This window comes from Entelurus aequoreus, linkage group LG03, assembly GCF_033978785.1.
Source record: "Entelurus aequoreus isolate RoL-2023_Sb linkage group LG03, RoL_Eaeq_v1.1, whole genome shotgun sequence".
Taxonomy (NCBI): Eukaryota; Metazoa; Chordata; class Actinopteri; order Syngnathiformes; family Syngnathidae; genus Entelurus; species Entelurus aequoreus.
Window position 1 is genome coordinate 72,912,506 of NC_084733.1, and position 14,635 is coordinate 72,927,140.

At 40.9% G+C, this 14,635-nt stretch overlaps 1 protein-coding gene across 12 annotated transcripts in view; it reads left to right on the forward strand.

Annotated features, from left to right (window-relative positions):
• The first annotated feature begins 803 nt into the window (after positions 1–803).
• The window catches only part of phf21ab (PHD finger protein 21Ab), a 37,845-nt gene continuing 24,013 nt past the window's right edge, over positions 804–14,635 (forward strand). For 5 of the 12 annotated variants that reach the window (XM_062042677.1, XM_062042674.1, XM_062042675.1 and 2 more), the window contains exons 1-4: positions 805–1,265; positions 10,355–10,399; positions 11,418–11,469; positions 11,632–11,721. In XM_062042677.1, the coding sequence (XP_061898661.1) occupies positions 11,428–11,469; positions 11,632–11,721 (132 nt within the window). In that variant the 5' untranslated portion in view covers positions 805–1,265; positions 10,355–10,399; positions 11,418–11,427. Of the gene's footprint in view, positions 1,266–1,342; positions 1,396–1,851; positions 1,878–10,354; positions 10,400–11,417; positions 11,470–11,631; positions 11,722–14,635 lie in introns of those variants that run through there. The other 7 variants (XR_009825355.1, XM_062042671.1, XM_062042678.1 and 4 more) reach the window with 5 other exon arrangements.

Below are 14,635 nucleotides of genomic sequence, written 5' to 3' on the forward strand. Positions count from 1 at the left end.
TTACATGGGGGATCTTGGACTAGTGTCTTTGCAGTAGGTCCTAAAAAGCAGCAGTACGCTCATTTCACATCGTACATCTTTGACTATCATTTCTGCAGCCTTAAATAAGTGGTGCACTCCTGTCATATAATGTAGATGATCTTTGCCTCATTAAAACATATTGAAAGTGTTTATTTATATATAACTATTAGCCATTTGGTAAAGTAAAAATATTGAGGTATGTCAGAGCCTTGCATTAACATTGCATACAAAACAAGACTATCTCAGCTGCATTCGGGCGGAAGGCAGGGTACACCCTGAACAAGTCGCCACCTCTATATAATATAAATGCAGCGTATGTGTTAAGTATAGTACTAACATCTCACTTTTTATTTCATGTTTTAGGAGCCTAGCCAGGCATACATCCATTTAAGCTTGTCCTTACTACACCTTGGACTGGGCACCTGTTAATTACAGGACACAGTATAAACAAACAACCTTTCAGTCACACCAGTGGACAATGTAGGGGTTCCAATTCCGCTAACATGCATGTTTTAGGATGCATCCAGAGAAAACCCACAGCGAGATGCATGTAGACATATTTAAACCAGCATCTCCAGCCTGTGAGGCTGATATGCTAGGCTAACATAGCTAACCACTGTCTTATAAATGCATACAACAATAATGTGAGAGGATATGAAAACAGACCAAACCAGATCCCGTTCGGTTACAACGTGTGTGTGCGTGCGCGTGCGAGTGCGTGCACTTTCTCTCCGTAGAGTTTCGCTGAGTTTACATCCGGGTCCTTTCCTTAGGCAATGGGAGTCGCAACACCGCCGTTCCTTAGGCAAAGTGAAATAAATTCGCCGCACCGACACAAAAACTAGTCCGCTTTCGGAAGACATGTTTTGGCGGGGCCCCGGTGCCTAAAGACCCTGTCCGGTGAACTTTCTGAACGAGCGGCAACAATATCGAAGTCACAGCGGCGGCCGAAGGCGCTTTATCGGACGGGGGAAGTTGTTTATGGCGGGCCTTCGTGTAGCTCCACGGCGGAGGGATCTGTGCTGTGCTCAGGCCGAGCTGAATGAGATTGAACAAGAGTTCTTGTTTTGTAGCTTCAGTTTGTGTCTATATACACTAATTTGCTTAAACTACGTACAAAATTGCACAACAAAGTGAAGGTGCTTGGGAAGGAGCGAGCGGGACTCTTTATGGGCTCTTCTTCCATCGTGGATCGTCTTGTTGGAGATATATATTTAATTAATCTGGAGGAGGACTGCTGCTGAGTAAGTGCACATTGGTTTTTTTTTTTTTAATTTGCTAACTTTAATGTCGTCCTCGCTCCAAGTTGACGAGTGTCCCGCCGCTTCTTGGGTGCTCTTGTGCGAGCTCTCGGCTCCTTTTTGGGTGCCTCTGGTGAGCTCTTTGCTGTCTCTTTTGCTTCTTCTTCTTGTCGGGAGTTGGTACCGTAAGGACGAGGAAGGGGCCGACACAAGTTGGACAGCCAAAGGCGGCTCTTAGGCTTCCTGGCCCCCTCTTTTTTTTTTTTTTTAGCTCCGTTAGCTTTATTAGCTGTCGTTGTTGTGGAACATGGCGTCTTAGCTGGCCGCTCCTCTGCTGTTTAGGCCGGCCTCTTCCTCTCCTCTCTTGCCGCCGCCGCTTAGAAGCATCTTTGGGGGGAACTTAGCCGCGTTAGCTTGCTAGGCTAACAAGAAGGGGGTAGGGGGGGGGGGGGGGGCTAGTGTTAGCGGGCTAGCTTACGTTATCCACTTGTTCTTCAACATTAGCTGCCTCTCATGTCGCCCAAAAACACCACAGTCGCTGTGGGTCTGTTGGACGGAGCCAGAGAGGACCGGGACTGACACCGTCCCGGTGCTGTCTCGGTGGCTTCATCGGGGGTGAGCTGGAACAATCCAGCGGGCGGCCATGAAATAAGACGCTTATCAAACATTTATTGGAGCACTTGACTCGAGTGTTTGAGCACACAAAGTGGAAACCTCCATTTTAGTGTCGTCGGATGCCGGCGGCCCGCAACGGCTTCTTAAACACTTCATGTCCCAGAACTTGACGTTCCAGCCCGGCTACAATTACTTCCAATTAGCCGGGAGGTAGGCGCGCACGCCACCGCCGCCTACCTACACTCACCTGCGTGCGCGTGCGCGCGGAACTTTTTCAGTGTCGTGTTTTGTGCTAATGAGAGGATTTAAGTTAAGTTAAGTAAAACAACGTGCTCTTATTGTTTCTTTCTCTGGAGACTTGTTATCAGGCTTTTTAAACTTTTAAACTGTACAAAAGCAACATTAAAGGCCTACCGAAATGATTTTTTTTAATTTAAACGGGAATAGCAGATCCATTCTATGTGTCATACTTGATCATTTCGCGATATTGCCATATTTTTGCTGAAAGGATTTAGTAGAGAAAATCGACGATAAAGTTCGCAACTTTTGCTCGCTGATAAAATAAGCCTTGCCTGTACCGGAAGTAGCGTGACGTCACAGGAGCTAGTATTCCTCACAATTCCCCATTGTTTTCAATGGAGCGAGAGAGATTCGGACCGAGAAAGTGATGATTACCCCATTAATTTGAGCGAGGATGAAAGATTCGTAGATGAGGAACGTTACAGTGAAGGACTTGAGAGACAGTGATGGACGTATCTTTTTTCGCTCTGACCGTAACTTAGGTACAAGCTGGCTCATTGGATTCCACACTCTCCTTTTTTTATTGTGGATCACGGATTTGTATTTTAAATCAGACTGCGTGGTCGGTAGTAGTGGCTTTCAGTAGGCCTTTAAGACGCTCTCATTCTTATGTATTTTACTTTGGAGTGCACGCCATGTTCTATTGTGTGTTCTTGAACATAGAAAATAAGAGCTTTTCAGATCAGTTGGAATTAAACAAAACAAACTTCACTTGTTGACTGACTGTCCATACATGTGAACACTTGTTTGTTTATATAAGAATTAGGGCTGTGAATCTTTGGGTGACCCACGATTCGATTCAATGTCGATTCTTGGGGTCACGATTCGATTCAAAATCAATTTTTTTTTTTCAATTCAACACGATTCTCGATTCAAAAACGATTTTTTCCCAATTCAAAACGATTCTCTATTCATTCAAAACATAGGATTTCAGCAGGATCTACCCCAGTCTGCTGACATGCAAGCAGAGTAGTAAATTTTTGTAAAAAGCTTATATAATTGTGAAGGAGAATGTTTTATCAACCGATTGCAATAATGTAAATTTGTTTTAACTATTAAATGAACCAAAAATATGACTTATTTTATCTTTGTGAAAATATTGGACACAGTGTGTTGTCAAGCTTATGAGATGCAATGCAAGTGTAAGCCACTGTGATACTATTCTTATATTTTTTATTTTTTTATAAATGTCTGATGATAATGTCAATGAGGGATTTTTAATCACTGCTATGTTGAAATTGTAACTAATATTGATACTGTGGTTGATAATATTCATTTTTGTTTCACTATTTTTGGTTGGTTCTGTGTCGTGTTTGTGTCTCCTCTCAATTGCTCTGTTTATTGCAGTTCTGAGTGTTGCTGGGTCGGGTTTGGTTTTGGAATTGGATTGCATTGCATTGTTATGGTATTGCTGTGTATTGTTTTGTTGGATTGATTAATTAAAAAATAAAATAAAAATATCATTAAAAAAATGGATTTAAAAAAAAATGAGAATCGATTCTAAATCGCACAACGTGAGAATCGCGATTCGAATTCGAATCAATTTTTTCCCACACCCCTAATAAGAATGTTCCTTATACTACATGATGGATGGATAATATTATTCGATCCGAATCATATTTTGATGTTTCCGATACGATTCAGGGACAATATTAGAACGATGCGATCCGAAACGATTTAATGAGTTGAAATCGATTCACTAACTTATTAGCAAAAAAATCAACCAATGTGATTGTGAAATAAATACTGGACACTGCAGGTGAAGTTTCCATATCATTGTTTTTTATTGTAAGGGAATTATATATAAATGAATTGTAGATACAAACGAGTAAGTAAACAATTAATGGCCAAAGCATTCACATCTTATTTGAATAAAGTTCACTTTAGGTTGAATTAACAAGAGGAAAGAAACCTTTTCTGTTCTTATTTTCAACATTCAAGCAATGTTCAATAATAGTATAGTAACCAACATTTTAACAGTAGATTTTTACCTGCTACTTTTGCTGTTGTTTTTCCAACATTAAAATGATACACAATATCAAAAATAAAGTGCAACAACATCAATCAATCAATGTTTATTTATATAGCACTAAATCACAGGTGTCTCAAAGGGCTGCACAAGCCACAACGACATCCTCGGTACAGAGCCCACACAAGGGCAAGGAAAAACTCACCCCTGTGGGACGTCGATGTGAATGACTATGAGAACATCTCTTCAGGTTGAATTAACAGTAGGTTTACCTGAGAAATTAAGTGCAACCAAAACTTTTCAGGTTAAATGAGCCATGGTTTGACCTGCTACTACTCTTATTATAAGATACGGCGTAGTGGGTAGAGAGGCCGTGCCAGAAACTTGAGGGTTGCAGGTTCGCTCCCCGCCTCTTGACATCCAAGTCGCTGCCGTTGTGTCCTTGGGCAGGACACTTCACCCTTGTCCCCGGTGCCGCTCACACTGGTGAATGAATGATGAATGAATGATAGGTGGTGGTCGGAGGGGCCGTAGGCGCAAATTGGCAGCCTCGCTTCCGTCAGTCTACCCCAGGGCAGCTGTGGCTACAAATTTAGCTTACCACCACCCGGTGTGAATGAATGATGGGTTCCCACCTCTCTGTGAGCGCTTTGAGTATCTAATAATAGAAAAGCGCAATATAAAATGTAATCCATTATTATTATTATTAATAAACAGCTTAGGGGCCGAGAAAAATCACAACAAATGCAAACGCCACAACACAACAACTTTCAGTTATAGCACAATTGCAAAAGCCACAACAAATACAAACCCCACAATCCAACAACCTAAAGCTATAACACAACAACTACAGTATAACCCAAAACACAAAAATATAAAGATGCAACGGAAGTGACAGCAGACAAGTTTTGACCACGGACCACAATGGCTGAGGCGGAAAGTTGAAAATGTTGTCATGAATAAAGTTGGAAAGGTAAGTGAAGTGTGACCACTTCTTCAGTCATAAATAACTTCGTTTACTTTTTAAATAATATTAACCAGTATGTTCATTCCACTGTTTTAAAACTTCTGCCTAAGCTTGGTCCGTCGGCGAATCTTGCCCCGCTGTCACTTCCGTTGGGTCTGTCGCGTCCTATGGGGCCTGAAGTTGTGTTGCGGCTTTATATTATTGTGTTGTGACGTTTAATAGTTGTGGCTTTTGCAATTGGGCTGTAGCTGAAAGTTGTTGTGTTGTTGCTTTATTATATTTTCTTGTCACATTACCATTTGTTGTGACCTTTCTCGGCCACCGTAGGCATCCGCCATTTTTTGTTTTGGACTGATGGAGTTGGGCAGACAGACTTGAGTAATCCTTTAACGTCCTTATCAATAAAAGTGCTAAACTTTATATAAAGTCTGCCAAATGTAAATCCAATGTTCTTTTCTAGTATCGATAAAATCGATAAATTGGCCTGTAAAACAACGATGGATTGACACCTATTTTCTGGAAGGCCAACTTGCTGGGCACAGATTTAAGTACCGTATTTTTCGGAGTATAAGTCGCACCGGAGTATAAGTCACACCTGCCGAAAATGCATAATAAAGAAGGAAAAAAACATAAATAAGTCGCACTGCGACTTATAGTCCGAAAAATACGGTAGTTGAAGCTTCGGAATATAAATCGATAGATCAAATAATCGTTTCACACCTAATGAATAAACATTTAATTTATCGGGATCATTTAATTGGCCATTATTTTTTAAATTAATTGACAAATATTGATCCGAAATTATTGTCGGTGAATGATCAAGTGGTTTTACAAGTCTTGTTCTGTTCCTATTAAGAGCTTCCAGGGCCAGACCTCAAGGCTTCCAGTTTTAAGTAAACAAAAACATGGCTGCCCGGTTCATAGATGTGAGTGTGAACTTAGTGTTTGTTGTTGTTGTGTGAATTAACTTTTCTTACTTTTTACACTATATGAACAACAAATAATTACTGAATTTGGTGTCACATTTTGACACTGATTTTGACTTATACAAACCCCGTTTCCATATGAGTTGGGAAATTGTGTTAGATGTAAATATAAACGGAATACAATGATTTGCAAATCCTTTTCAACCCATATTCAATTGAATGCACTACAAAGACAAGATATTCGATGTTCAAACTCATAAACTTTATTTTTTTTTTGCAAATAATAATTAACTTAGTATTTCATGGCTGCAACACGTGCCAAAGTAGTTGGGAAAGGGCATGTTCACCACTGTGTTACATAGCCTTTCCTTTTAACAACACTCAGTAAACGTTTGGGAACTGAGGATACACATTTTTTAAGCTTCTCAGGTGGAATTCTTTCCCATTCTTGCTTGATGTACAGCTTAAGTTGTTCAACAGTCCGGGGGTCTCCGTTGTGGTATTTTAGGCTTCATAATGCGCCACACATTTTCAATGGGAGACAGGTCTGGACTACAGGCAGGCCAGTCTAGTACCCGCACTCTTTTACTATGAAGCCACGTTGATGTAACACGTGGCTTGGCATTGTCTTGCTGAAATAAGCAGGGGCGTCCATGGTAACGTTGCTTGGATGGCAACATATGTTGCTCCAAAACCTGTATGTACCTTTCAGCATTAATGGTGCCTTCACAGATGTGTAAGTTACCCATGTCTTGGGCACTAATACACACCCATACCATCACAGATGCTGGCTTTTCAACTTTGCGCCTATAACAATCCGGATGGTTCTTTTCCTCTTTGGTCCGGAGGACACGACGTCCACAGTTTCCAAAAACAATTTGAAATGTGGACTCGTCAGACCACAGAACACTTTTCCACTTTGCATCAGTCCATCTTAGATGAGCTCAGGCCCAGCGAAGCCGACGGCGTTTCTGGGTGTTGTTGATAAACGGTTTTCGCCTTGCATAGGAGAGTTTTAACTTGCACTTACAGATGTAGCGACCAACTGTAGTTACTGACAGTGGGTTTCTGAAGTGTTCCTGAGCCCATGTGGTGGTATCCCTTACACACTGATGTCGCTTGTTGATGCAGTACAGCCTGAGGGATCGAAGGTCACGGGCTTAGCTGCTTACGTGCAGTGATTTCTCCAGATTCTCTGAACCCTTTGATGATATTACAGAGCGTAGTCGGTGAAATCCCTAAATTCCTTGCAATCGCTGGTTGAGAAAAGTTTTTCTTAAACTGTTCAACAATTTGCTCACGCATTTGTTGACAAAGTGGTGACCCTCGCCCCATCCTTGTTTGTGAATGACTGAGCATTTCATGGAATCTACTTTTATACCCAATCATGGCACCCACCTGTTCCCAATTTGCCTGTTCACTTGTGGGATGTTCCAAATAAGTGTTTGATGAGCATTCCTCAACTTTATCAGTATTTATTGCCACCTTTCCTAACTTATTTGTCACGTGTTGCTGGCATCAAATTCTAAAGTTAATGATTATTTGCAAAAAAAAAAGTTTATCTGTTTGGACATCAAATATGTTGTCTTTGTAGCATATTCAACTGAATATGGGTTGAAAATTATTTGCAAATCATTGTATTCCGTTTATATTTACATCTAACACCATTTCCCAACTCATATGGAAACGGGGTTTGTATATTGATTGATTACCTTACTTATTAAGTGACTATTATTGGTCCGTCACTGATTGGCTGACTGGTCAATATTAGGACTCACTGATGGATTCCTAGACAGTTATTGTCTGGTGCTGTCTTATGTTCGTTAGTTACTTAGTAAGTACACATCTTGGTGTGTTAAAGGCCTACTGAAACCCACTACTACCGACTACGCAGTCTGATAGTTTATATATCAATGATGAAATCTTAACATTGCAACACATGCCAATACGGCCGGGTTAACTTATAAAGTGCAATTTTAAATTTCCCGCGAAACTTCCGGTTGAAAAAGTCTAGGTATGATGACGTATGCGCGTGACGTCGAGGGTTGAAACGGAAGTATTCGGACACATTGTATCCAATACAAAAAGCTCTGTTTTCATCGCAAAATTCCATAGTATTCTGGACATCTGTGTTGGTGAATCTTTTGCAATTTGTTTAATGAACAATGAAGACTGCAAAGAAGAAAGCTGTAGCTGGGATCGGTGTATTAGCGGCCGGCTGCAGCAACACAACCAGGAGGACTTTGAGATGGATAGCAGACGCGTTATCCGATGCTAGCCGCCGACCGCATCGATGATCGGGTGAAGTCCTTCGTCGCTCCGTCGATCGCTGGAACGCAGGTGAGCACGGGTCGTGATGAGCAGATGAGGGATGGCTGGCGTAGGTGGATAGCTAATGTTTTTAGCATAGCTCTGTGAGGTCCCGTAGCTAAGTTAGCTTCAATGGCGTCGTTAGCAACAGCATTGTTAAGCTTCGCCAGGCTGGAAAGCATTAACCGTGTAATTACAGGTCCATGGTTTAATAGTTTTGTTGATTTTCTGTCTATCCTTCCAGTCAGGGGTTTATTTCTTTTGTTTCTATCTACAGTTAAGCCCGATGCTATCACGTTAGCTCCGTAGCTAAAGTGCTTCGCTGATGTATTGTCGTGGAGATAAAAGTCACTGTGAATGTCCATTTCGCGTTCTCAACTCTCATTTTCAAGAGGATATAGTATCCGAGGTGGTTTAAAATACAAATCCGTGATCCACAATAGAAAAAGGAGAGAGTGTGGAATCCAATGAACCCTTGTACCTAAGTTACGGTCAGAGCGAAAAAAGATACGTCCTGCACTGCACTCTAGTCCTTCACTCTCATGTTCCTCATCCACAAATCTTTCATCCTGGCTCAAATTTATGGGGTAATCGTCGCTTTCTTGGTCCGAATCGCTCTCGCTGCTGGTGTAAACAATGGGGAAATGTGAGGAGCCCTTCAACCTGTGACGTCACGCTACTTCCGGTACAGGCAAGGCTTTTTTATCAGCGACCAAAACTTTATCGTCAATGTTCTCTACTAAATCCTTTCAGCAAAAATATGGCAATATTGCGAAATGATCAAGTATGACACATAGAATGGATCTGCTATCCCCGTTTGAATAAAAAAAAATCATTTCAGTAGGCCTTTAATGCTTTGTTCTTGATTGTCAGACCCCAAAACATTGTATTTGGAATTAAACAATAAAACATGGCGGATGACCCTAAAAGCTACACTTGTCCATAGATGTAAATGAGAATGTGAAAGGTTTGTTTGCGAGAGATACGTTTCCTTTACACCGGGTGTAATGACCTATTGATTGTTTACCTTACTTATTAATCAACTAATATTGATTGAGACGTATTGGTCAGTCACTGATTAGCTGATTGATCAACTAATCATTTTATGATTGTTAATGGATTCCTACAAAGTTCTCGTTTGGTGCACTGATTGTTTATTTATTAAACGTGTCTGATGTTGTTTGGCAGTTTCTTAGTAAATACTAAAGGTGGGGGAAATAATAGATTTTTAGATGTATTGCAATTCGGACTTTGACAATTATAAAATCGATTAGTAAACATCGATAATCGATTTATTTATTGTTAATAAAGTAATGCAGACAGTTCTAAAATTTGACTGACTGCAGTGAGCCACCTCTCTGAGAGACTCAACCAGCTCCTTTATTATAGGGCACTTATGATCCGGTTTTGCACGTATGTCTATTAATTTAATAAATGTGACGGGAATTTCTTATTAAAAATGCACTGTTTTTAAAAGTTGCAAGTGATAAACGCTTATTTAGTGAAATGAAAATAAATGTAAAACTGCATGAATATACTTAAGGATGCATCAATAACCGATTTTGTAATCGAATCGTGAGGTGGCCAAAGACTCCCACCTCTAGTAAGTAAATACTGTACACGTCTCGCGGTCTTAATGGCGCATTCTGGAAGTAGTAAATAAGAGCTTTCTAGGCGTGACCTCAAAGCGTTCCAGTTCGAAGTAAACACAAAATACATGGCTGCTCGTGCATGGTGTGAGTCTTTGTTGGTTTGTGTTAGATGACGTTCCTTCGCAATGGGTTGAATGACCCATTGATTGATCGTTTTATTTACTAATTGACAAATCTTGATCTGGACTCGTTGGACAGTCATTAATTAGCAGACTGATCAACCAAGTGATTAATATTAGGACTCAGTAATGGATTATTACAACCTTCTTGTCTGGTGGTTCGGGTTATTGCTCGTACATTGATGAGAAATCACTCCGTAATGTGTCTGTGCTGTGTGTGTGTGTTGTGTGCAGGGCAGGGCTGCACAGAGGGGTGGAGTCCAGTCCCACAGCCTGGTGGTGAGTCGTCATTTAATAAACAGTTAATTATCTCACATTTTGGGCTGCAAGGATTAATCGATACAATCGACTAATTCAATTAGAAAAAAGCTTTGCTTTATATTCTGTAATGTAACATTTAGAGCTGCAATGATTAATTGTTCAGAAAAAAGCTTTGATTTAAATTCAGTTGCTTTCATTATTCGTTTGGCTGAAACTAATACAAATCGATCAAATCCAGACTGCTTGGAGTGCCCGTAACTTTAAATACGCTGACAATTTTTTTGCCTGGCAGCTGCAATAGTGTGAGAGCAGTGAGCTGTGATATTTGTGGCAGCAAACAGCGGCACTTTTTTTTTTTTTTACTTTTACTAATGCACACATGCACAAATGAAGTTTATGGCAAGCAGAAAATCAGTGTTTTTTTAAACTATATTCCCTGATTACGCATTAAGGCTATGAAGTCTGTTTTATCCGATTACTTGATTAATCGAACAAACTAATCGATAGATTACTTGATTAACCAAACAAAATAATTGATAGATTACTCAAATACTAAAATAATTAATGAATGCAGTCGTAGTCATATTTATTTTGTTGTTATACAAGTGTGATATTGTCATTAACATAGACCAAATAGACTAGTATCTATGTAATACTAGTGTACTTTGTGTGTGATGCATACTAGCATGATAATTAAAGATTAAAGTACCAATGATTGTCACACACACACTAGATGTGGCGAAATTTGTCCTCTGCATTTGTCCCATCCCCTTGGGGAGCAGTGGGCAGCAGCGGCGCCGCGCCCGGGAATCATTTTTGGTGATTTAACCCCCAACTCCAACCCTTTGTTGCTGAGTGCCAAGCAGGGAGGTTATGGGTCCCATTTTTATATGTATCATATCATGTATTATCTATAAAATGGGGAAAGAGAAGCGCAGTCTTAACCTGTAGATAAAATAAATCCTGTTTTGTAATACAATACAATACCATACTAATTGTATTCTTGTGTCCAAATGTCCCCTTGTGTTCCTCACAGCGGCACGTTCATGCTTCAGTTGGATGGTTTTCCCACTGGACACGGCGTTCAGGTACCCCCATTAACCCCTGTCCTCATTTGACCTTTACCAGCTTTATGATCAGGAAAACATCATATTAGGTGTTTGTCACGTTGCTATGACAACCAACACATATGATGCCCAATAAACTTGATGATTTCTGCTGAGTGTGTGTGTCTTTGTGTGTGTCAACAGGCTGATCAATCAGCTGAAAGACTGACTGCATCCATGATGGAATTACAGACATTACAGGAGGCTCTGAAGGTGGAGATCCAGATCCACCAGGTATGGCCTTACTGGGTCAGTCTGTCCACATAAGGCTCACTTGGTTCACCAGTAGTATTGTATTTTGGGCATTTGTCATTGTGGGTTTGTAACTAGGTCTATTGCGGGTTGGTCTTCTAAAACCAGGTGTGATGTCGGATTAGTCACTAGTAGGGATGATACTCGAAACCGGTTTTCCCGGTTGTTCGATAAGAAAAGAACCGAGTCCTCGGACTCAAATCCCTTTTTGAGAACCGGTACCCGTTATCGAGACCACTATAGTAAAGAAAAAGAGTTGCTTCTTTATTCGAATCCCTGGGACCAATCCCGTCCCGACCAGAAATGCCCCGTGAGACATGACAAGAAATTACGTCACGTAACTCAGTCATTAGGCGCAGATAGCGAAAGCAGGAAAACAATGGACCGGAAAAAGCGCTCCAAGGTGTAATAAAATTCAAAACAAAAGGTATAATCCAATGAATAACTTTACTGAGAGATTTGAGCAGGGTACAAACACATGACGAACACTTTTACGACCAACCGGAAACATAGCAACAAGGCTAGCAACGCACCTCCTTTACGGCAGCTGTCGCAACGTTCTTAAATCAATCGCAGCACATACCGTATTTTTCGGACTATAAGTCCAATAAATGCACAATAAAGAAGAAAAAACCATATATACGTCGCTCTGGAGTATAAGTCGCATTTTTGGGGAAATTTATTTGATAAAACCCAACACCAAGAATAGACATTTGAAAGGCAATTTAGAATAAATAAAGAATAGTGAACAACAGGCTGAATAAGTGTACGCGTTTAGTATTGGTGTGCGATAAATATCGGACGGATAATTATCGGGCTGATATGAGAAATTACGACGTCATACCTATTTAAATCAGATTAAAAATAGCTTTGCTATTCAAATAGTTTGATTTGATTTAAAAAAAAAAACGCTCCAATGATGCGAGTAATGATTTTTTAGAGGAAGATGTTTTGCATAGGCCTGGGCCATTAACAACTTCTGCTGGAAAATATATTGAACATTATATTGACCTACAAATTATTGCCGATAAACAATATTCTTGCCATCATTATTTTTAGTCCAAATTAACCACTGATGTAATGATAATACATAATAAAGAATGACAAAAGGCTTCATCCCCTTCCTTTCATTCTGCTATGGTACAAACTGGGGATCTAATGATATAAACATTTCACATCACGGTTAATGTGACCAAAATTACCACGGTCATCATTATTGAGGTATTGTTGAATGTGCTAAAAAAGTACTTACTAACTAACACTGAAATCTGTCCCACCACTCTGGTCGCTTTGGTGTAGAACACATTAAAGCCTTCTACAGAAAGCTAGGAGTATCCAACAATGATTTCAAATTAGAAATGGTCACAGCTGATGAGGTGTTTAAAAAATTGAGCGCGCTCCACCCTAACAAGGCCACCGGCCTTGATAATATTCCCTCCAGATTCCTCAGGGACTCTGCCTCCATCATTGCCCCGATCATCACGCACATAATAAACCTATCAATTACACAAGGCCAAGTACCAAAAGATTTTAAGATAGCAAGAGTAACTCCCCTCTTTAAAAAAGGAAGCAAATTGGAACCTGGCAACTACCGACCTGTTTCTATTCTCAGCTCCATTTCGAAAGTAATGGAGAAAATAGTTTATGAACAGGTCGATAGTTACCTTGCCACTAATAAACTCATGTACAAATTCCAATCCGGCTTCAGAACTAACCACTCCACTGACACATGCCTTCTCTATCTGACCGACCACATCAAACATGAGGTGGACGCGGGCAAATACTGCGGCATGGTCATGCTGGACCTTCAGAAGGCCTTTGACACCGTTAACCACGCTATACTGTTGGATAAGCTCAGAGCAATCGGATTTAACAAAACCTCTTGGAGCTGGATGCAGTCTTACTTGGAGGGGAGGGAGCAGGTGGTAGAGGTGAACGGCACCGTGTCCCCCCCCCTCTCGGTGAGCTGTGGAGTCCCCCAAGGCAGTATATTGGGACCTTTACTGTTCCTAATATACATAAACGACATGTCATCGGCATGTGACTGTGAATTGTTTTTGTTTGCGGATGACTCTGCCCTGCTGGTATCCGGCAAGGACAAGTCACAGGTGGAGAAAATCCTCAGTGCTGAGCTCTGTAGAACCTGCACCTGGCTCGCTGACAACAAGCTATCCATCCACTTGGGTAAAACAGAATCCATCCTGTTTGGGTCCCACATCAAACTTAAGAGAGTCAATCACTTCACCATAAAAGTAGGTGACAGTGTCATCACCAGGAAAGATGAGGTCACCTACCTAGGTTCCATTCTAGAGGCTAACCTTTCCTGTGATAAAATGGCAACCAAGGTAATCAAAAAGGTTAACCAACGAACGAGATTTCTCTACAGAATTTCCTCTCTGGTCAACAAAAGCACCTTGAGGATTCTGGCGGGAACTCTCGTTTAACCCTTTTTCGATTACGCATGCACCTCCTGGTACCCTAGCACCTCCAAAACCCTCAAATCTAAACTCCAAACATCTCAGAACAAGCTAGTCAGGTTACTTCTAGACCTCCACCCCAGATCCCACCTCACTCCTACCCACTTCTCTAAAGTGGGCTGGCTCAAGGTGGAGGACAGAGTTAAACAACTTGCACTGAGCCTAGTCTATAAAATCCGCTACACCTCCCTGATACCGAAGTACATGTCAAACTACTTCCTTAACGTAAATGACCGCCATAACCACAACACCAGGGGGTGCTCCACTAACCACGTTAAACCCAGATTCCGAACTAACAAAGGTCTTAACTCATTCTCTTTCTATGCCACATCAATGTGGAATGCGCTCCCAACAGGTATAAAAGAAAGGGCATCTCTATCCTCCTTCAAAACCGCTATAAAAGTTCACCTCCAGGCAGC